Source organism: Sus scrofa, chromosome 15, assembly GCF_054392235.1.
Source record: "Sus scrofa isolate SSC_HxYL_T2T_F1_AM1 chromosome 15, Sscrofa_HxYL_maternal_Yorkshire_Landrace_v2.0, whole genome shotgun sequence".
In the NCBI taxonomy this organism is placed as follows: Eukaryota; Metazoa; Chordata; class Mammalia; order Artiodactyla; family Suidae; genus Sus; species Sus scrofa.
In genome coordinates, this window is record NC_139397.1 from 17,163,546 (window position 1) to 17,186,475 (window position 22,930).

A 22,930-nucleotide genomic window follows, 5' to 3' on the forward strand; every position below is an offset into this window, starting at 1 on the left:
TTTTATCTTTCCTTTTGCCTTACCATTCTGTCCCCACATTACAAGAATTACCAACTGCACCTGACGTATCACTGCTGAACAGAAATGGGTTCATCTTCCAGGAGCACCAGTCCATCTGCTGGGGAGGGGCAATTTTGAACTCATAACTCTGAGAACTATGCACCGAGGAGAATGAAGTCCAGCAGCCACTGCATGGGAGACCAAGCGAGGGATTCTTTCTCCTAGGTTCCCTGCGATGCCGCCCTTTGAATTCACAATGCTAGTTTTAAAGTGCCCACCTTTTCTGTCTTTTCTCCCTAAAATTCTCCTTCATCTACTCCTTTTAGGCCTGTCTCCATGGCCACTATAACACTGGCAAATGTTTGTCAGGGCCTTTTTTTTTTTTTTTTGGCTGCATCCAGAGCATGTGGAACTTCCCAGTCCAGGGATCAAAACCTGAACCACTGCAGTGACAACACTGGCTCCTTAACCCACTGAGCCACATGGGAACTCCTCAGGCCTAATTTTTGCCAGGCATCCTTCTATAACTTTTCACTCTCCTTTCAATTCCCAACACAAACCTGTGATTGAAGGTACTGTGATCGGAAGTTCTCCATGCCACGGTTTTCTTAGCTATTAAATGGACAAGAATCTTGTCTGGAGTGACAAAGCTGGGTCTTCTTCAGATACTTCAACTAAAACAACACACTAGAGCAGAGAGGAGACAGCAGCAGCAATGGGAATTCAGCTGTTGTCTATTAAGCTTAATAATAGAGATCTGTGAAACCACAAAACAGTGCCATTCTGTTTTTTGTTTTGGAAAATGATTACTTTTCATTAAAAATGGCATTTGTTTTTCTTTGATTATTTTTTTGGGGAGGGTGGGGTGGGCTATGCCTATGGCATGCAGAAGTTCCTGGGCCAGGGACTCAACTTGAGTCACATCAGTGACAATACCAGATCCTTAACCCACTGAGGCACCAGGGAACTCCAAAAAATGGCATTTTCTTTCTTTTTTTTTTTTTTTGTCTTTTTTAGGGCCTCATGCAAAGGATATGGAGGTTCCCAGGCTAGGGGTCAAATCGGAGCTGTAGCCACTGGCCTATGTCACAGCCACAGCAACGCCAGATCTGAGCTGGGTCTGAGACCTACACCACAGCTCGTGGCAATGCCAGATCCTTAACCCACTGATCGAGGCCAGGGATCAAACCTGTGTCTTCATGGTTACTAGTCAGATTCATTTCTGCTGAGCCATGACAGGAACTCCTGGCATTTGTTAATAGAAATACTACTTTGAGTGTTTTGATTTCAATTTCTAACATAATACCTATAGATAGACGTAACCCAGAAATACAAAAGTTCTTTGATGTCGTCAATAATTTTTAAGAATGTCAAAGGTTCTAAGGCCAGGAACTTTGAGGACTGCTGCAGAGTATACTGGAGTTCTTGGTCCAGGATCCACTACTAGCAAGTTGTCAAGATCTTGATGGTTCACTTGGCCTCTTTGTAGAACGTCCAATAAAGCTGGGCTCGACGGGGACCACAGGTGATCACGAGGGCTTGCTCCGTGCCAGCATTCATCCAAGCTCTGAGATATTCATGTATGTGACCCGCACGGTCACCCCATGAGTAGGTACCATCTGGCCACATCTTACAGATGAGGGCGTGAGGCCCAGAGAGATGAAGTAACTCACCCAGGACCGGGACAAGCTGGGACTCAACCCCTGGTGGTCCAGCTCCAGGTCCTGAGCTCCCCCAGCTCCCTGCCTGTAGCAAAAAGTCCCTCTGCCTGCCTATGCCTGTGACTCAGCCATTTAACAGCTAGGATTTTCCAAGAGCCCCAGTAGTTTTAATGCAGACCACGTGTGTGGCTTCGGGGTTCCACATGACCTACTGTAAATGAGGCTTCTTGGCTTCAAAGAGCTAAATCCCAAAGCAGCTCCTCTCTCATCCTCCATGCAAACCCATTTTTGCTGAAGGCAGAAGTCAGCCGGTGCATCTTATGTCTACATCTTAAAAATGTGTGATGAAGAGCTCCTGTTGTGGCTCAGTGGTAACGAACGTGACTAATCCATGAGGATGCGGGTTTGATCCCTGGCCTTGCTCAGTGGGTTAAGGATCTGGCATCACTGTGGCTGTGGCATGGGCCCCAGCTCTGATTCAGCCCCTAGCCCAGGAACCTCCATATGCCATGGGTACAGCCCTAAAGGGTCAAAAATAAATAAATAAACAAACAAAAATGAAATAAAACTGTGTGATTAGGATATCAAAAACAGGAGAAAGGTCAAGGCAAACCCCAACAATGGTGCAAGGCAAGTTGGATGGAGGCATTTAGGACAGAGAGAAGCAAAACAAGAAGGAAGACAGAGTGTGTAAGAAAAGCCAGTATATAAATGAGTAGCTGCCAGCTGGGGAAGCTCAGCCTGAATCTAAGGCCATACCAAGGACCAGACAGAAGGGCCTTGTTGTTCCAGGTAGTCCAGAGCTTGAGAGAAAACTCCATTCTGCCTGAGGTGGGGTGAGGAATGTGGTGGAGGAAGAGGGGGTGGGGCTTCTGAGAAGGTGGAGCTTTCCCAGTTCAAAGAAAGAAGAGCCAGTGGCCTAAGTGGACTTTAGCTGAGGATAGTGAGTATGAGGAAATGACCAGGGGCATTTAGAATCAAGAAATCTGAGGTTGACATGCAAGGCTGGAACATACTGGAATTCCTACCTTTATTTATTTATTTATTTTTGGTCCTTTTGTCTTTTTAGAGCCGTACTTGTGGCATATGGAGGATCCCAGGCTAGGGGTCTGATCGGAGCTGTAGCAGCTGGCCTACACCACAGCCACAGCAACACAGGATCTGAGCCATGTCTGTGTCTACACCACAGCTCACGGCAATGCTAGATCCTTAACCCACTGAGTGAGGCCAGGGATCGAACCCGCGTCTTCATGGATGCTAGTTGGGTTCACTAACTGCTGAGCCATGAGGGGAACTCCCTGGAATTCCTGCCTTTAATGCATACTTGAAATTTCCCTGTTTGGGTGTTGCTCACTGTGACTAGACTTCCTGCAGAAGGTCTTTTGTGCGTTCCCAGTGTCTGGCCCGGGTGGCAGGGTGAAGAACCTGAATGCAGCAGGCACACAGGTTACATGGGCTCCAGGAATTCAGACCCTCAGTCACAGATAACTGTGTTATGGCAGCAAAAGGAAACAGGGGTGAAAGCCCGGGGATCTTTGTTATACATGTGCCTTCAACCCACCACTTCAGATGTTAAAGGTATTCTTTTTACTAACAATTGTTTTTTCTTTTTTTGTCTTTTTGCCATTTCTTGGGCCGCTCCTGCGGCATATGGAGGTTCCCAGGCTAGGGGTCGAATCGGAGCTGTAGCTGCCAGCCTACGCCAGAGCCACAGCAACTCGGGATCCAAGCCGAGTCTGCGACCAACACCACAGCTCACGGCAACGCCGGATCCTTAACCCACTGAGCAAGGCCAGGGATCGAACCTTCAACTTCATGGTTCCTAGTTGGATACGTTAACCACTGCGCCACGACAGGAACTCCTTATTAACAATTAATAATGTAGTCACAATAAGCTCCCAAAGTGGTGGAACCACAGAGTCAGAGCCATCGTACAGTGACTGTCACTAACCCAGGGAATGTCCCATAAACCCTGAGATGAAGGGATAACAGACTCCTGGGCTCCTGACAACCTTCTGTAGTTACATTCACCTGGGTCACCCTGCTGTAAACTACAGAAGTGCTTTCCCAGGGCTGTTTTCTTTATGCCTCAAAATGAGAAATCACGGTGTTAAGAAAAAGAAAAGAAAAAAAAAAAAAAAAAGAATTGTAGTATACTTTAAGAGCCCTGTGAGTCCCTCTGGTTCCACCACTGAGATTTTACCAAATATATTATCAAAGTGCATCAAAATTTTATTAACTAGGATATGATTTCCAGACTTGATATATATGGTTTTTAATAAAAGTACAGTCCTCGAGTTCCAGCTGTGGTGCAGTGGGTTAAGAATTCGACTGCAACAGCTTGGGTCCCTGCAGAGGCTTGGGTTCAATCCTGGGCCAGTGCAATGGGTTAAGGATCCAGTGTTGCCACAGCTGCCACATACGATTTGATCCCTGGCTTGGGAACTTCCACATGCTGCAGGTACGGCCATAAAAAATAAATAAAAGTACTGTGCTCGAGATGCCAATTTTCACCTACATCAACAGAGAGGCATCCTGGATCTTTGGTTCAGTTCACAAGTTTTTCAACTTGACGTTTTTCTTGCCATGGACATCTGAAGCATAATGTGCGTTTTCTATATTATCTAGCTGACTTCCTTGAAACCTACTTCAGCCCCATACTTGCTTTATGCTAAGACCAAGTTGGTGCTTCTCCCCACAACTTTCGTCTTTGGGCTAAAGCCACACTCAATAGGAAAATGCTACATTCCAGCCATAAGAAGACAAAATGACTTGAAAGCATGCTGTGATTCCACAGTGGTTTTTAACAGAGAAAGTGGGTGAAAAAATTGTCATGTCTTCATACACACGCCAAACTAGACCAAACATCAAAAGACTGCCATTCGTTAAATTAGTAAAGCTGAGTAAAGGCTGGTGATTGAGATTTTGGAATTTAAATTTTTTTTTTAATGGCCACTCCCACAGCACATGGAGGTTCCCAGGCGAGGGGTCAAAATCAGCTGTAGCCACTGGCCTACACCATAGCTACAGCAACACAGGATCTGAGCCACGTCTGCAACCTACATCACGGCTCAGGGCAACATGGGATCCTTAACCCACCAAGCAAGGCCAGGGATTGAACCTCCATTCATGGGTGCTAGTCAGACTTGTTTCCACTGCTCCACGATGGGAACTCCTTTAAATCTCGTTTTCAGATTTGTTTTTAGATTTGGTTTGACTTGATAGTTGAAGTAAGTTGAGAGAGTATATACACTTTTTAAGCTACAAATATTTAAATATTATAAAAATAATTTAAATAAACTGGGAATATGGGAGAATTTTATCTCCTTAAAAGCACTCTATTTACTACTCAAGTTTGAGAAATAACAGTCTACATATAGGAAAAACCAAGACAATTCTGCCACAACCAAGTGTTTCACCAGCCATTTCGGCAATGCCCCACTGGCGCCATCTGGTGGGCACATTTGAACCGGCGCCCACTGGCCCTGCCAGGGAAGAAAGCTGAAATCCAGGAAACTCCAGGGCCCTCATAACCAGGTTGCTGAACAAGTACTCAAAAGGTGTCTCTATTAAACAAGGTGCCTTGAATAAGTACTCAGCGCCAAGGGCCCTATTTCACACCTCTCTTCAGCCTGCAACCCCGCCTCCCTCCACACTCTCAGCTGATAACCTGCTTCTTACTTGCAAGAAACACAAGCTTCATGAGATGCCTTTCATCTCCCTGCACACCCCAGATACCAGCACCTGTACTTTTCACTCCACCTTCCTGTAACCTTAGGTGCAGTGTCACCTCCACTTATGTTCTGGTTTGCACCCCCTCTCAGGAAGCCAAAACTCTCTACCTGTGATTCTTACATCTCCTAAGTTATCGATTTCCTTCCCAGCTGGATCATTACCATCAAGGAACAAATAAGCTCTAACTGCTCCCACCTTAAAACAGAAAGGCAAACCCCATCTTATCCCCACATAGGCCACCCCTCTGCTTGGTCAAACAAAACTCCAAGCTGCACGTGGTTGCTGGCTCTACTTCCCCACCCCACCCCCAAGCTCTCTGGGCCCTCCTCCGCTCTCACTGAAGCTTAGATTACTGCCCTCTGCCTTTACCAAAGTCAGTCTCTGTGGTCATCTTCCTGGAGCTCTGAGTGGCCTCTGGCACAGCTGCCCAGCCCCTCCTAGGAACTGGGGCTCCGCTTAGCCTCCCCAAACCTCACAGTCTCCTCTTCAGACCCCTTTGCTGGGGCCACCTCCTTTTCCCAACCTTTCCAGTGGCCAGCCCCTGCTGGTCTAACTACCCCCACCTCCGCCTCCCCCCACCTTCCCTCCAGGTTACCTCCTCTAGGCCCACGGTCCTAAGTACAACCTACAGGCCATAACTTTACAGTCTCAGCCCTGGCCTTCTCCCGGGCCCAGGGATCCCACTGGCTTCTCAATACACTGCATGGAGGGTAAGCTGGGATGGACCTCTAAGAGGCAGCTCATGATCAGCCAAACTCTACTCTTCCATAAAACCTGCTCATTGCCCGATTTTCCTAGTCTTGGCTAAAAGATAACATATTGACCTGGTTGCTAGGGCTCCAGTCTAGGGACCACCTTGGATTCCCACCCACCTGTCTCCTCTCCCCTTACCTTCTGCTCTCAAATAGGCTGACTCTGAGCATTGGCTGCCACCACCTCAGCTCACTGCAATACAGGCTACAGTGGCAACAGCCCCCCAGGGGAGCCCCTGCTCTAACTCACTCCACCCCTATCCTTACTCTAGAGTCCAGCTTAGGACGATCTTTCCCAATCTTGAACCTGGTCCCACCACTCCCATGCCAAAGCCCCCACTCTTAGCTTACACGTGAAACTGCTCACCTTGGCCTCCAAGGCCTCATTTATCTGGCCCCATCTCCCTCCCCAAGGATCCTAACTAGAATGGCCTCCCTGTTCTCTGTGCCCCAGTCTTATCGGCTTTCCCGTGGTTCCTCAAACATGCCACAGTCATACTCCACCTTCCAGGGAGTGTCTGAGCCCATGTCACTGCACGGTAAGCATTTCTCATCATCTAGTTCTCAGCTCAAATGTCACCCCTTCCTCTAAATAAGTGTCTTCCATCTCTATTCCATTAACCTGTTCTTATTTCTGCGGCCCATGGAGGTTCCATGTGTCAGCAGTTGAGATCATTGCGACAGGTCAGACACACTTCTTTGTCTTATTTATTGTTAAACCAAGTACAGAGCACTGCACTGCGAACCTCCAAGACAGCTGACATTTTGTTGAGCACTTGCTATGGGCCAAGCAGCTCCGAAGCATGGCCTCATTTGGTGCCTGTGTCAATGCCGGGGATGCAGGGGAAAGCTCTGCCCCATTTCACACACAGGGAAACAACTCTGTGATTAAGTAACCTAAAGAAAGTGGAAGACCAGACACCTGACCCAGAGGTCCCGTCCAGAACACTTACTGCTATTTGAAGTTACCTTCTTTATTTGCTGTCTGTCTCTCACCAACGAGCCTGTCACTGCATGAGAACAGAGCCTCCTTTGTCTTATTTATTGTTAAACCAAGTACAGAGCAAGCACTAAATGCTTGATCCCATTTGGCGGGCGAAGAAACTGAGGCAGAAAGAAATCAAGCAACTCACCCGGTGTCACTAGGAACAGAGTCAAGGCCAGGCCTGGAATGAACATCTGCCCAACCCCATATCCTGCATTCTTAGCTTGCTGCACTGCACTGCCCTGTGTCCAGCTTTGCAGTTTGAAAAAGATAAGGCAACTCCCTAACACACACACCCACCCCCAGCCTGGATTTGAAAGAGATGAGATAAACACTGCCATTGTCCTGGGTTCCTTTGATTTCAACATGCTGGCATCTTCAGCTGCTCTGAAACTCTGAGCATAAGCCAAAGGATGCATTGTGAGTAAATCCCTCAATGAAGCAGCAGAAAGAAACCCCAAAGGTGCTTAGATGCTGCCCAGGTATGATGTGCCACTCTGGCTCCAACAGAAGGGCCAGGACATGTTGGCAGTTGAGATCACTGCGACAGGACAGACACACTTCAGAACAAGAAGCCAAAGAGCAGGAAAGATCATCTCAAAAAGGTTTTGATCCTAGCTACGCAGTGAATTCTGTATTTCCAATTTTTTTTTTAATGATTCAGCATCTTCCTCACTTCCAATTATAATCCCTCACTCCACTGGTTATCATCTTTTTTTAAATCTCCATTGAAAAACACCCAATGATTTTCTTTTAATTATTGGGTGTTTTTCAATGGAGATTTAAAAAAAGATGATTTTCTTAAAAATAGTCAACATTGTTCATAACTTGGAAAAATCAATGATAGTATCTGTAAAGACCCTTATATTTGGTCAGAGCACCAAACAGGATACCCAGACCATGGGCCTTCTCTTCTCAGGGGTTATAATATTGTTACAGAGACTGCAAACCATTTTATAACAAAACACTGAGAATTAAAAGAGAATATAAACCAGCATTCATCAGTCACCCACTGTGTGCCAAGCGCTGCACTGTGAACCTCCAAAACAGCTGACAATTTGTTGAGCATTAGCTATGGGCCAAGCAGCTCTGAAGCATGGCCTCATTTAGTGCCTGCATCAATGCCAGGGATGCAGGGAAAAGCTCTGCCCCACTTCACGGACAGGGAAACAACTCTGTGGTCATGTGACCTGAAGAAAGTAGAAGACCAGACACCTGACCCAGGGCTCCTGGCCTAAGCCAGGCTCCTCAACCCCACCACTGTCCCCACACCTGGACAGGGGACCTGCTTGTTTGGTGACATTGTGAGAAAAGCTCTCAGCTACAGGAGTTGTGGGAATAAATCAGGTGGGTGAAGGAGGTTTTCATTTCAGATAAAATCATCAAAACCACTCATAACATTCTGAGTTAGAGAATGACACGAACGGCCAGGGTGGGTGAGATGGTCTTATTTCGAAGGTCTTGAACGTCTCACCAGACCTATCGATTTTCGATCTTCAGAGTGAGAAGTGGACTTACAGGCGGTGAACAGTCGACTTGTGGCTGTATGTACCTTATGTAAAACGTGGGCCGGACAGGCCTTCCCAGGAGTGCCTGAGAAGAGGAACCCTCCACTGCACAGGCTCCGATCCCAGAATCCCTGGGCTGGTATGTTTATTAAGAGCTTGCTGGGAGCCAAACACACACACACCACCTGTTGCTTCTATCAAATGGGTTGATGCGGATATTACATCGAGCACAGCGCTGCTGCAGATCAGGTGTGCAATAAATGCGGGGTTCTGGCTGCCACCCTAACATCTGTCTCCTTGTCCTCAGCAAAAGAATGCTACTCTTATTTGGGACAGTGATGTCCTCAGCCTTTAGCCTCCTGTGAAGCCATGTGCCTCAGTTCTGGCCAAAGGGATGGAGGCATCAGAGTTGACTGGGCTTCCAGGAAGGCAACTTAAAGGAAGCCAGTTCTACCGGGAGCTGCTCTTGCCTCTTCTCAGCCTCCTCTCTGTTTGCCAAACATGGCACATAGACCAATAGCTAAAACTGCAGGAGTCATTTAGGTGACCTTGAAGGAGGAAGGTACCTGCTGAAGACAGTGAATCTAAATTTAAGAGGCTATCTTTCTGTTGTCACTAGAGATTTCATTCACCAGCCACTGACAGACCACACTCAAGTGTCCTTTACATGACAGAGAAATAAACACCCATCCTATATAAGTCACTTTAGGATACTTTAATTTTTTATGGCCACAGCTATGGCATTTGGAAGTTCCCGGGCCAGAAAGTGAATCCAACCTGCAGCTGCCACCTACACCACAGCTGTGGCAATGCCAGATCCTTTAACCCACTGCACCAGGCCAGGGACTGAACCCGCGCCTCAGCAGCAACCCAGGCTGCTGCAATCAGATCCTCCGTAATCCACTGCACCACGGCAGGAACTCCTAGGATACTTGAGGCTGGTAGTTCTCAAAATTTGGTGGCTAGCAACGTTACTTGGTAAAAACCAACCAAACAAACAAAAAACAGAGGCCCAGGCCCTGTGTTACGTCACGGAAGGCTCGATGATGCTGATGCCCACCAAAATCCGAGAACCACTGTTTCAGGCTTTCTGTTCCAAGTTGCCCAAGTTACTCCTATGGTTCCCTTCAAGTGTCAACCCCAACACTGATAACATGCAGTCGAAAGCACTTTGATGACATCTGATTTAATTTTACTTCTGACTGAAAGCAGAGATCACATCTGATGGGGTGGCCCACCTCCAAGGTCATTCCCATCCACCCCTTCCAGGCTACAGCGGGTGGTGGACATGCTGCTGGCCCGTGGGCTACCTCCACTGGCCCTGCTCCTTGGCACACTGCCTGGGGCAGAGCAGGTGAACACTGTCTGGGTGCAGCCCCCAAGCTTCCTACTTGGAAGTGTTAGTCTGAGCCTTAGCAATTACTGTTGTGTCCCCCAAGTTGCCCTTGATCACGACAGCTTCCTTAGTGAGGGCTCAGACTCCAAGGGCAACATCTGGAGACCCTCCTCTCATTTCCTGGTCAGAGTTTCTCTAAACAGATTTTTCTGGCCACCTAGCTGTCTGCTTGCCCTGCCCAACCAGTAACCTCTTTATCTCAAGTAGAGGGCAGCAGGCTTGCACTCTCCGTCTTCTCTTTTCCGAAACACACCACTTTTTATTTTGTGCTGGTAGAGCAATGTCAGGCATGTGGATTGTGGGGAGAGAGATTTTCATATCATCTCAAAAGAAAAAAGTGGTCAGGACCCACCTGGACATTGATTTGCACAATTCATAAAAACCCCATTTGTTGAGTTCAAGTCATAACTATAAAAATGTGATTTTCTATTACCTCGCTCTTTCTTTATAATCAGTTCCTGAGACTTAAAGTAACCACCCACGTCTGCCTGCTCTGGGTAAAAGCAGCTGACAAACAGGTAATGCCCTTCTGGCTGCCAGCTACAGACAGGAGTCCCACAGACAAAAGGAAGCTCTGATGAATCATGTACCACACCCTCCCCATCCCCAGAGGGCCCCTGGTGCCAGGTGGCCTGGGTCAGAAGACCCTGAGGCTCGAGACGGAGTTGAGGGTAGACCCTGGCCCCTAATATCCTGAACCCCCGGGGTCCGTCCTGGGGTCACGCTTAATTCCTTCCTCCCCACAGGTCCATGCACACATGGCTGAGAGCCAGGCAGGGGCAGAGAGCCCCAGAGCTGCCCCGGACAGAAGCCACACCTGACGCTAAGGACTCACTTCGTGTTTATTTCTGGTGGTGAGTGGGGTTTGAAGAGCCGCCTCCTCCCCCTCGGATGGCATGGACAGCCGTTGGAGACGATGCTGGGTAGTGTCCAGGGCGGATGGGCTTGGCTGCAAAAGAGAAGAGACATTCAAAAACAGCTAAATCCAGACACATCCAGGTTACACACGAAAACCAAGAAGCACAGTTTTATCAACACGACAATTCTTATCAACCACCAGACCTTTCTGAAGACAGGTGGTCTGCCCTCCTATTAGTACAGTCAGCTAATCCAAGCATGTCCTCCAAGTGTGTAGAGGACAGAGAGACTTTATATATCAATTATTTCGATCTTGATTTAAGAAAAATTAGAAACAGAAGTTCCCTTCGTGGCTCAGCAGTTAATGAACTCGACTAGGATCCATGAGGATGCAGGTTCAATCCCTGGCCCCGCTCAGTGGGTTGGGGATCCACACTGCCGTGAGCTGTGGTGTGGGTCTCAGACGAGGCCTGGGTCCTGAGTTGCTGTGGCTGTGGTTTAGGCTTGTGGCTGTAGCTCTGATTCGACCCCTAGCCTGGGAACCTCCATATGCCTCAGGTGCGACTCTAAAAATACAAAAAAAAAAGAGAGAAAGAAAAAGAAAAATTAGAAAACAAAGGACTCTGTTTTATCTGAGGCAGATCCATAGGTTCCCCTTGGGTTCCAATAGCATCTCCCTGAAACTGGATATAGAAGTCTGCCTCTGATGCATTTTGAGTCAGGAAAAGGGCCCAGAGTTTTCAGCAGATTTTCCAAGGGTATAAAATCCAGTAAATGCAATGAACCACTAATCTAAGGTATGATCTTAAAACGAGAAACATGAAGTTGCTGGTTTACAAAACATCTATTTGCACAGCAATATCTGATGAGAAATAATATTACATGTTATTGGAGGTCTTTCAACTAAGAAAGAAAAAGAAAGAAAGAGAGAAAGAAAAAGAGGGAAAGAGAGAGAGGGAGAGAGAGAAGCTCTCTCGAGAATATACTTAAATCCCTTTTCCTTACTCTCCTTCCCTTTCTCTCCTGACAGTTGGCCCCACCAGCTACACTCTCACTCTCTGCATGGGTGGAGCATGCAAATCTAGGTCTTGAAGGGGTGGACATCCAGGTCCCCTCACCTCACTCACTGAGGCCAGGCCTGGCTCTCTCCAGGGTATTTCCAAACCTGTCCTTGCACACAGTTCCTTCATGGTTCCGCCTGGTGCAGAACAGAAGGGGCCTTCAGGCTTTGCTGAGCAAGCCCTACATTCTGGTATTTCGGAGAGTATTCCCCTGTTTACAGTCAAACATCTTTGCCTGCAGCCAGGGTTGGTCGGCTTCTCAGCTCAGCTCAATAGCTTTGAAGATCACAAAATGTCCCTGTAATCTCTCAGTGTAATAAGGAAGCCTGTGCCCGGGAATCCCATCCTCCCAGGATGGGCACCGGGTACTGGGAAGCTCCAGGAAGGCTGCCCAGAGCATCCAAGCAACCTCCCAGCTCTGGCCCTTTATAAGGACCCAGGTGAGTGCACACGTACCAATCTGGGCCGAGTGGGCCCTCCTGGCCATGTTCTTGGCTCGCACGGCCTCCTTGATACGGTCCACCTCCTGCTGGTAGCGCTTGCGGTCCCGCATGGCATTCTCCTTGGCCTCTTTCAGCGCACTCTCCAGCGCCTTAACTCGCTCCGCTGTGGCGCGCAGGCGCTTCTCCAGTTTGGGCAGCTCACAGCGCAGGTCTGCGTTGTCCCGGACGAGCTACGGAAGGAAAGGGGGGCAGTTACTGGGTTGGGAGGAAGCGGGGTGGCAGGAGGAGCAGACCCACCTGGGGGCCCGAGGAATTGACAGGAGAGCAGCTAGAACCCCCCCCACACACACACACGCACATGCACACACACACACACGCGTGTGCACACACACACTCCTCCCCCATACATCAGCTTGGAAAGTCCCTATCACCATAAACTCTGGGAATACCCAAGGAAAATAAAACCCCCATACCCTGAGACTCCCGTTTGCCAAACACAGGATTCACGGGGTGCAAGGAAGTGAGCAAGGAGTGTAAGATAAAATTAAAAGCCATTTCCAGCCATAGGAAACTTTCAGGCTTGGGTGGGCTTTACTTCCTTTTTTGTTTGAGTTGGGAAATAGCGAGTGCTTGGGGGAGAAAATTGACTATCTGCACAACGGCATGTGAAAGATTAAAAAATGTGAAGCCAGTTCAAAAGCGCTCAGTGAAAGGCATGAATGTCCTAGAGCCCTCTGAAGGCCTCCTTGCAAGCAGGACACTTTGTCGACACCAGCAACGGCTTTGTATCCCACATATCCAGAGGCTAATGGGCAACTGAGGGCTACTGTTCTCTCTTTCATTACCTAAGACCCTCAGTTAAGAAGGGACAGGCAGGCTTGGAGTTCCCATTGCAGCCCAGTGGAAATGAATCCAACTAGTATCCATGAGGATGCTGGTTCTATCCATGATGAGAGTTCAATCCCTGGCCTCCCTCAGTGGGTCAGGGATCCTGTGTTGCTGCGGCTGTGGTGGAGGCCGACAGCTATGGCCCTGATTTGACCCCTAGACTAGGAACCTCCATATGCCCTGGGTGAGGCCCTAAAAAGCAAAATAAAAAAAGGGACAGGCTTGCCCTGGGTTAAGAATGGGCTCAAGAGCCAGCTCTGTTATTCCCTGGCCACCTGACCAGGAGTGAGTCATTTAACCACTATAATAACTACATACTACATATTAGGACAATTGTGGAGAGCTCAGGAAAAGTTTTGAAAATCAGAAAGTGCTATATGAAGGCTGGACTATTGCTGGGTCCACACTTGTCTTTATTCTGGAATCCCCACCCAGGACCAGCTCTAGAGCCCAGTGGAGAGTAGGTTTCTAATAAATATTCATTGAATTCATGAATAAAATTATTAATGAATTTCAGAGCTCTATTTCAAGTTTCCCAGCAGTTTCAGCTTTTCTATTTCTCATCAACAATTTGCTTGAATGATTTCAACCATGTTGAATCTGTCCTCCTCCCTTTGAGGCAAAATGCCATCATCCGTAATGTTGAAGAGGACATAACAGCTTAAAGAGAAATGACATCCCCTTGGCCATGTGGAAGGTGGACCATTTTTATCAGATTGCAACGCTTGAGGATTTAGGGAAAACGGTCATGAACATTCCAGCCTTTAAACAGAAAGGAGGCAAATAACCTACCTAAATTATTGGTAGGTTTGGACATGGTTGTTGCACTCTGTCACTATAGTCAAACTTCAGGGCATTGCAGGCACCTTAGAAGATGCTCAAGAAACAGGGGGACAGAGCAGAGAGGGGGCTGCTTCTGGTCCCAGTTCTCCCACCTGTGGGATGAAGCCAGTCACTTCCACTCTCAGCATATTTCCTCAACCATAAAAATTAGGAGCCTGATCCAGCTCAGTGGCATCACTTTGCATTCAGTGGAGGCTTTGGGTCCACAGAGGGTCCTCCAAGGTGTCGTGAGAGACACTGAGGCCAGCTGGGGTCCCAGCTTGGACGGGAGGCAGGATGAAAAGACGTGACCGCACATCCCACTCCCAAAACCCCAAAGGACTAAGTCAGTTCCTTATATGCGGCTTCCATTAAAGAAAGTATTTTATATCCAAGGGAAGTCACTGAAGACTGAAAGAGTTCAAAGGCCCTTCCAGTGCTGACGTTCTCTGGTGACAGACGGCTCTTTTCCTTCTGTAGCTTCTCTCACCGGGGCTAAATCCAGTGGTGCTTCTTTCCAGGAGAGAAAGAGAAACAGAAGGAAGCTGGTAAAACCCTCCTACCTGTTTGTGAACTTTAGTGAGCTGCTCTAGGTTATTCTCCAGGAAGGAAATTTTCTGCTTCTGGGCGGCACTTCCTCCTCCATCGTCACTGTCCAGCTCCACGCTCTGCATCAATACCGAGGGATCAGAGGGACTGGCCTCCACACCGCCCACCCTCAGCCCCAGCATCAAGCAGAAGCTTGATGGGGGATTTTTCTTTAGAAAAAAATCCCCCATCTTACTATAGGCTATTCTGAAAGCGAAAATAAAGAGAGGTTCTAAAAAGTTAGACTCAAGAGTCTTCTCAATTTCCCTGAATGGTATCAAAAGCATAAGAAGTGTTAGTGTTATTTTTTAGTGAGATAAAAAAAGGAAAAGCCCTTCTTTTGAAGGATATGGATTAGATACACTTCTCTTTGTGAAATATACCTCTCCCTGGCAGGAAGGTAAGAAGAAACTATTCTTTTCAAAAGGAAGTGTTCCAAAACTCATTAAGAAGAACTAGTATGAAAACATAAACCTAAGACCTCAATTTCATTTCAAACATCACAAGTGAGGCAACGAGTCATCAAGCTGTGGGCAGGTGTCTATGGTCCCCCTGGGAAGTCCCAACAGCTTCTGCTTGTCCCTTCAGCTTCCAATTCCATGAAATTCCTCAGTGAATCCATCTCAGGCTAATCACAGCATCTGCCGTTCTGTGCTGGATCAAGTCTCCAAATTAATCAGCCCTTGAGATTGACAGGAACACCGTTCTCCCAGCACTGCCACACTGGGTGGCCAGATAAGTCGTGAAATACGTGTATAAACACATCCTGGAGTCCAAAAATGGCAAAGCATGCTTGCTTCGTCTGACTACAAAAAGATCATCATTTTTCTCTTTCTGAGAAGTGATGGCAATGTCTCAAACTGGTCTTAGTCTAAATCCAGGGTTCTCAAGCCCAGAGGAGGGTTTGTTAAAACTCTGATTGCTGGAGTTCCCCTTGTGGTACAGCAGAGATGAATCCTTCTAGTGTCTACGAGGACACGGGTTCGATCCCTGGCCTTGCTCAGTGGGTCAGGGATCTGGCCTTGCCGTGAGCTGCAGTGTAGGTCACAGATGCGGCTTGGATCCTGCATTGCTGTGGCTGTGGTGTAGGCTGGCAGCTGTAGCTCCAATTTGACCCCTAGCCTGGGAACTTCCATATGCCACGGGTGCAGCCCTAAAAAGCAAAAGAAAAACAAAACAAAACAAAACTCTGATTGCTGGACCCCCATCCTAGTCTCTGAATGAGCAGATCTGGAATGGGTCTGAGAATCTGTGTATCTAGCAAGTTCTCAGGTGAGCGAGTGCTGCTGGCCAGGTGACCACACTTTGGGAACCACTGGTCTAAGAGAAGGTCCTTCCTAGAGAGTTTTATGGTGTGAAGTTCACCAAGTCTGAGCTGAAGCTCTGCACCCTCCTTGGAACACCTCCTCCTCCGACTGAGCCATTTCCTTTCTTGTCCTAACCTCTCTGGTTTCCGTCTCCATCACCTCGGCTCTGGCCTCTCTCTCTTCCCTGGTCTGGGTTCTCTGGTCATTTCTATTTTGATTATGGTCACTACCTCCCTGCCTGATCATAGCCACTCAGGCCTTGAGATTTCCTGTCCCCTCCCCCCACCCCGCCACCTGCTTTCCTTATTTTCATTCCCAGGCCTCCAAACTCACTAGAATCATGCTGTCAGGCATCACGGCAAATCTATGCTCTGACCCTCAGCTGGGCACCCCCATCACTGCTCAGCATCCTTTTAACTCATTCCCAGCAACGCCCCCACAGCCGCCTGGGCCTCCTTTTGTCTCCGTGGGCTCCCCATTCTCTTCTTTCCTCTCATCGAGGGCTGAACCTCCAAGTTAACTGAAAAGGTCAGAGTCAGTGGATGCATCTCTTGCCACTGCCATATATTTCCCTACAAATGTCTCCATCTTGGCTTCTCCGCTTCTCTCCAGGAAAACGTGTCCCTTCCCCGTATAAGCCAAATACATTTCCTATGCTGTCAATTCTGCCCTCTCAGATCTGACTCCACCAATCACCTCTTCTATAAATATATAGATAGAGATAGAGGTATTTTCTCTCTTTTCCTTGGCTCCTTCACACAGACCCCCACGCACACACTATTTTCTTTTGTTTTTTGGGCATACCCGCGGCATGCATAAGTTCCCTGGTCAGGGATTGAACATGCACACAAGCAGTGACCGGAGCCACAGCAGCGAAAAAATGCCAGATCCTTAAGCCACTAAGCCACCAGGGAACTCTAGCACCCACTTCTCTTAAATATACCTGCTGTCCATCCTATTACACCTCTGGGCCCACTGCTCCTCATCCACTGCTTTCAAACGTCTTTAAAGTGTAGCCCCCTTACTGCCTCCAGCTCTCCCTCCTTCCTCCTGAGACCACTGCTAGCTGTTCTGGGGGTTCACTGTTTGGCAACTCCCTGAGATGACTGCGTGTGGCACAAGGACCAAAGAAGTTCAGACTCAGAAGCCACGCAGACCTGGATTCCAGACCGAGCTCTGGCTCTCCCCAGCTGGGTGACCTCAGGAGGTTATGTGACCTCTGAGCTCATCTCCACAGCTGCAGGACAGAACACTAAGAAGCACGCGCATGGTTACTGCAGAGAGTATACCAGATGCCAGCTATTAGAGAACTTCAGGCACTCTGACCTGGCCCATCACGGCCCCTAACAGGCAAATAGGAGGGTCCTGCCCCTGACTTTTCCAGGCTCCTGGCATCACTCACCAGGAGGAGACACCTCCGGGTTTTTCCCTGCATTGTTCACAGGGGTTTCACATGGCGGCCAGATAAATATGTATTCTTTTGAAATAAAGGCCAAGGAAAGGATTATAACTTCCTTTAACTAAGAAGGAAAAATCAGATGGAAAAATGTTCCCAAGTATTTTTCCCCCTCTAGCACATTCTTTTCATCACATTCTCTGGCAAGACGTAATTAATTTTTAAGCATAACTGGCCCTGGCAAGTGATGTTTCAACTGAAAATGATTCTTTCTGGACAACTTTTCTTCTCGGTCTCATTCACACAAGCTAGAACTCACTTTTTTAACACGGGCGGTCAGATCCTGGACGAAGAGTTTACGGAGATTGTGTAGAGTCTGTAGCTCTCGAGACTGCAAGAGAAGATAGTTAAAACATCACTTAAGTGAGGGAACACACTGAATTTAGGACACAGTTGACACCGGACCATCAACCCAGACGTCTCCACCGAGTCTTGCACGCTGACCGTGCAGGCTGTATCCTCTGACCTGCCCACCACAGGTGTCCTCCTCCTCCACCTGGCGTCTTCCCAGGGGCACCCTAAGGTGCAGGACGGGGAACTCAAACAAGGAAGTGTAAACCAGAACAAAGCCACTCCTTTGCTTTGTTTTACATAGAACCTCTTTTTCCCTCTCAACCACAAAAATTCAAGTTTTCTCATAAAAATTTGCTGAGCCCATAGCTGAGACAGTTGGTGGGCTTTCCACCTGGGTGATCCTGGGCAACTTAGCTAGCCATTCTTGTGCCTCAGCTTCCTTATTTGTAACCTGAGGACAAAAGTAGCAGTTGCCTGATAGCTGTTGTTGTCAAGATAAAATAAGACGACCCTTATAAAACTCTTATAGTTTCTGGCACATAGTAAATATTCAATAAATATTAGCGCATACTAGTTTACTGAGGCATCATATTTGACAGTCAGTTCATTAGGCTTTTATTGTTTCCTATTGTTGTTACAACTTTTGTGTAATTAACTACTTGGGGGCAATTTGTTCTTTATTTTGAATTGTCTAATGAACCCTTAGAAATTAGATTGCTGTGATAAAGTTCTGGGTTAAATCTGATGACTTTTGTTAACAAAATCAGAAAACCAAAATATTTCCTTCCATGAAAGTCACCATGTATTTATCACAGGACATATGACTGTGGTATTCAAAATTCAAAATACGTCCCCATAAGAACGGAGATACACATGCATTTATACTCTTCAATTTGTCTAAATTGATCTACTCTAACACAGAATGTCAAGGGATGTGGCTCATGCAAGCTAACAGAAAAAAGGAAGAAACAGGCTCTAAAGCCATGACAACACTGGGTTTCTTGACATAAAGGTTTGATGTTAATTTAAGGTCTTATTACTGGGTCCAGTTCCACAATGCTGTGTTGAAATAAAAACCACCTGAAGTCAATTGCTTCCTCAGATGAAGCAAATCACTTTCTGTAGGAGGCCAGGTGGGTCTGAACACCATGCATGCAGTGCCCCATCCAAGGCTGAGCTGCCGGCTGGCAGGTATAGGGGTGCAGCTTCACACCCCTGCCCGAGAGGGCTTGGCCCGGGCCCCTGTGCTGTCAGCTCTCCCTCTTACTTCAAGGATTTCATTACTGATTGACCTATAATCACTGTAAATACTTTCAGTGAAAAATGCCACCATCTCACGGGGACAGGAGAAGAGAAGACCCAAATGCCTTGTCAAAGGGCCAAGCATTTCCACGGGGCCAACCTCCAAATAATCCAGAGTCCTGAGCTTGGCGACTTTCCCTCATTTTTGTTAGTTTTTAGATAACTTGGACCAATAGTTGAGGAGGGGAAGTTCAAGACCTTGGAAATGGTTGAAAAGTTGCACATATTTGCCCAAGCAACTGTCATTTGGTTCCTCGGGCAACAAACTCTCCTCCATCACGGTCATTGTTCCCCCACCGACTCTGATTCCTTTCCCTCAAGACTTTCCCAGCACAGGCCACTGACCTTGGTGTAAAGTCAGGGCTCAGCTTCCTGTCCCAGTGGATGGCGAGGGTGGGACCAGAGAGGTGGTAGGAGGAGGGTCCAGCCCAAGAGCCCACACAAAGTGTCCTGTTGAAGCCAGATGGCTGCCTGGGGCCCAGAGACGCCCCTGCCTGCCAGTCAGCCTTTCCCAAGAGCGCCCCCTGGAGTGGGCTTCAGCAATCCCAATCCCTGGGCAGCAGGCCCCACCCTGGCCCTGTCCAGATACTCCAGGAGGCAGTGCAGGCCTGGAGCTCAGGCCAGCTCAGGAAGGGTCAGCCGGGACAGCGAGCCTGCTTCTGAGGAACACTGACAGCTCAGGGGGTTCTGATGGGAGGCAGAGTGAAAAAATGACTGAAATGACATAGCCTGTGGGGTTCCAGTTTGGGGACTGAACACGTGTGTGTGTGTGTGCACGTGTGTGGACAGGGGGGTGAGAGCAGAGAGGGAACACGGAGGCTGTGTTGCTAAGTCCATCCACCTGTGAGGGAGTGAGTGTGTGAGCCTGGGGGGAGGCTGTGGGTGCTGGGCAGGAATGCAGGTGGGCGGGTGGGAGGGAGGAGCAGTGGATCTGAGGAGGCTAGGGAGGAAAATGTGTTGTTAAAATACATTCAGAACTGCAAAAGCACATCTCATGAGTGTGACAGAGAAAGCTTGAGTCTGAAAGACAGAGCCGTGAGTGTGAGTGGAGGTGAGGGAGGGTGTGAGAGTGGATGAGTACTCGGGGGAGGCTATGCAGGTGAGCAAGAGCGTGAGTGCTCCTTTGTAAGCAAAGGGGAGGGTGACCACCTGTGAAGGTGCTGGGGGGATGTACTGGGTGAGAGTGTTTGTGCACAGGGACATGAGGTGTGAGTGGGTGTGTAAAGAAAGGTGTGAGCTGAGAGTGAGCAGGACTGTGAGGGTGGATGAGCTCAGGCGTGAGTGTGCAAGTGAGAATATGGATGCACTGGTGGGAGTGTGGGTGCCAGCATGGGGGAATGTGCTGAGTGAGTGCGTAAGGACCCGTGTGTAGATGAACACAGGCGTGAAAACGTGAAACGGAGGGCCTGTGGCTGTGCACGAGTGTGATGAGTGGTGATATGTGTGTGAGGGAGTGTTGTGGTGCCTAAACATGGGGGAGGTGAAGAGTGAGGGCATAGAGGCAGGATGCTGGGTGAGAGAGAGCTCACATGTGTAAAAGAAAAAAAAATGAAATATTGATCTCTGGCTAGTGGGAACATGGTCACATTTTAATATTCTATATTTTTCTGAATGGTTATAATTATCTACGATCACGGGTATCACTTCCCAAGAAAAAGAGATGAAGAGGAAGCAATTTCATGGCTGCACCTCAGTTTCCCCTCCAGACGCCCTGTCCATTGTCTTCTTTGCCAGGCGTCAAAGGCCTGACTTCCTCTGAACAGTCACCCTTCCTCTGTCCTGAATGGCTTGTGCCCTCCATGTCCCTACCTGGCTTTGAGCAGCTCACACAGGCCCAGAGGCCAGGTGCAGCCTCAGGCCCAGCCCTGATCAACCACTTGCCTCCAATCTGAGGTCACTGAGTTCTTGCTGACAGGCTCAGCCCACACAAAGTCACATAATGTATGAAGGGAACCTAAATGTATCACTGTATCTAAACAACAGTTTCTCTGGGTTGTCATTTCATGTGAAAGGGCCAAACATGTTTTCACCAACTTGAGCATCATTGACAGGATGTCTGCCTTCAAACGCAGGCTGTGTGGCACTTTCGTGGGCTCTTGAGAGCCCTCAGAGCCAGGCAGCAGGGCAATTGAAACAGAAGTGGACCAGAAGAGAGAAAACCAATGAATTCAGATGCAGGACTGAGAAAACCAAACAGGATCTCCAATGGTGAGCCCTTCTTCCAATGGTAGTGGATCTGTCACTCCTCTGACCCAACCTTGCAAGTGTCAAGGCCCCACCTGGCCAGCAGGCCCTCTTGTCTTGGCCTCTCTGTGCCTACCTCCTGCCTCTCTCCTGCTCTAGGCCACAGACACACTGGCTTCCCTGATGCATGCCAACATGCTAGGCATGGGCTCACCTTGGGGCCTTGAGCCATGCTTTTGCCTCTCCTGGAAATCTCCGCCTCAGACATCCTTATGACTCCCTCTTTCCAGCTCAAATGTCACCTCCTCCTGGGGCCGCCCCCAAACACCACCCTCCACACTTTCTATAACCATCTAATACAGGTCATGATTTACTTCCTATTGTGCATTGTCTGGCTCCCCCAGGTGAAGGACAGCTTCACAAGGACCAGCATCTTCTCTCTGCTGTGTATTGATGCAACCCAAGCACATAAAAGAATGTCAGCCCTTAGCAGGTGGTCAATAAATATCCATTGACTGTTGAATGGAAGTAAGCCAGAGCATACAAAGGCTGTAAAACTGCAGGTCTTGATCTGAGTTTAAATCTCAGTTGGGGCTCCAGAGTTACAGTCCTAAGGATGGATGGATGGATGGGTATATGGGTGGGTGGGTGGGTGGATGGATGGATGGATGGATGGATGGATAGATGGATGGATGGATAGATGGATGGATGGATAGATAGATGGATGGATGGATGGAATGATGGTTAATCACGCTGTCAAGAGTTGGGGAGTGCATTCTACAACCTTCACGTTTCCATAGGAAGTTTCATGTTTAAAATGATATTCAAGAAAGGCATGCACAGACAAAATTTCAGAATAAACAAATTCAAAGGAATATAAACTACTCCGATCTTTTGAGACTAAAATGAGGTGGGAAATATGTCAACATACCACTGTCTCTTCTAGCCCTTTGAGGTCCTCTCTGGCTTGTTCCCTTTTATCATTGAGCAATCTAAAAAACAGAAAGCAATCGTGAACCACCAAAGGGGCATCAGAGATTCTCACAGATACCATGTGCACCTGCAGATAAATCAACAAAACAAACCAACTCACAAAAACGGCCATGGTCTGTTTTTAAACTGGCCCGAGCTAAAATGAATATTTGGATATCTGAATCATCAAAGTAGACCGGTTAAGACTGTGTGGGGATAAGAGAAAATAGAGGAAATATTTATAATGCACTCACAAGAGCTTTTCCAGTTTCATCTCTCTCTCTTGGTCCTCTATTTTCAGCTTATTATAATCAGAACTGAGCTTCTCCTGTTCCAGTTGCAGTTTCTGATTCAAACTGAAATGGAGAGGAAAAAGCAATACATTCCACATCAGCCTGAAATTTCTGAGTCATGCTGCTAAAGATGGGGTTCTATTCCAAACCCATTAGTTCTGTGCAATAAAGGCAGCAATTCTGGAGGATTTTGAGGGATCAGAGAATAACTTCACAGCTTCCTCCCTGCCCAAGTGAAAACTAATTTCTGGGAACATCTAAGAGGCATGAAACATAAGGCTTTAAGAATGTATTTATAGTTGGCTTGTGCAAAAGCTTTGGGAGGGAAAATAATGAGATGGGAAAAGGGGTCGATATTTTAAAACAGAAAAAAGGAGCCTAGTCAGAAGAATTCTGCTTCGTCTGCACCACAGATGGCATGTAGC

General features: G+C 47.8%; 1 protein-coding gene across 1 annotated transcript in view; it reads right to left on the reverse strand.

Annotated features, from left to right (window-relative positions):
- KIF5C (kinesin family member 5C) overlaps positions 1-22,930 on the reverse strand; it is a 169,334-nt gene that overhangs the window by 8,185 nt on the left and 138,219 nt on the right. The window contains exons 20-25 of the mRNA XM_003359416.5: positions 22,467-22,568; positions 22,172-22,232; positions 17,720-17,791; positions 14,673-14,777; positions 12,413-12,629; positions 10,873-10,986 (exon numbers count right to left, since the gene is read on the reverse strand). Of these exons, the coding sequence (XP_003359464.1) occupies positions 10,880-10,986; positions 12,413-12,629; positions 14,673-14,777; positions 17,720-17,791; positions 22,172-22,232; positions 22,467-22,568 (664 nt within the window). The 3' untranslated portion in view covers positions 10,873-10,879. The remainder of the gene's footprint in view (positions 1-10,872; positions 10,987-12,412; positions 12,630-14,672; positions 14,778-17,719; positions 17,792-22,171; positions 22,233-22,466; positions 22,569-22,930) is intronic.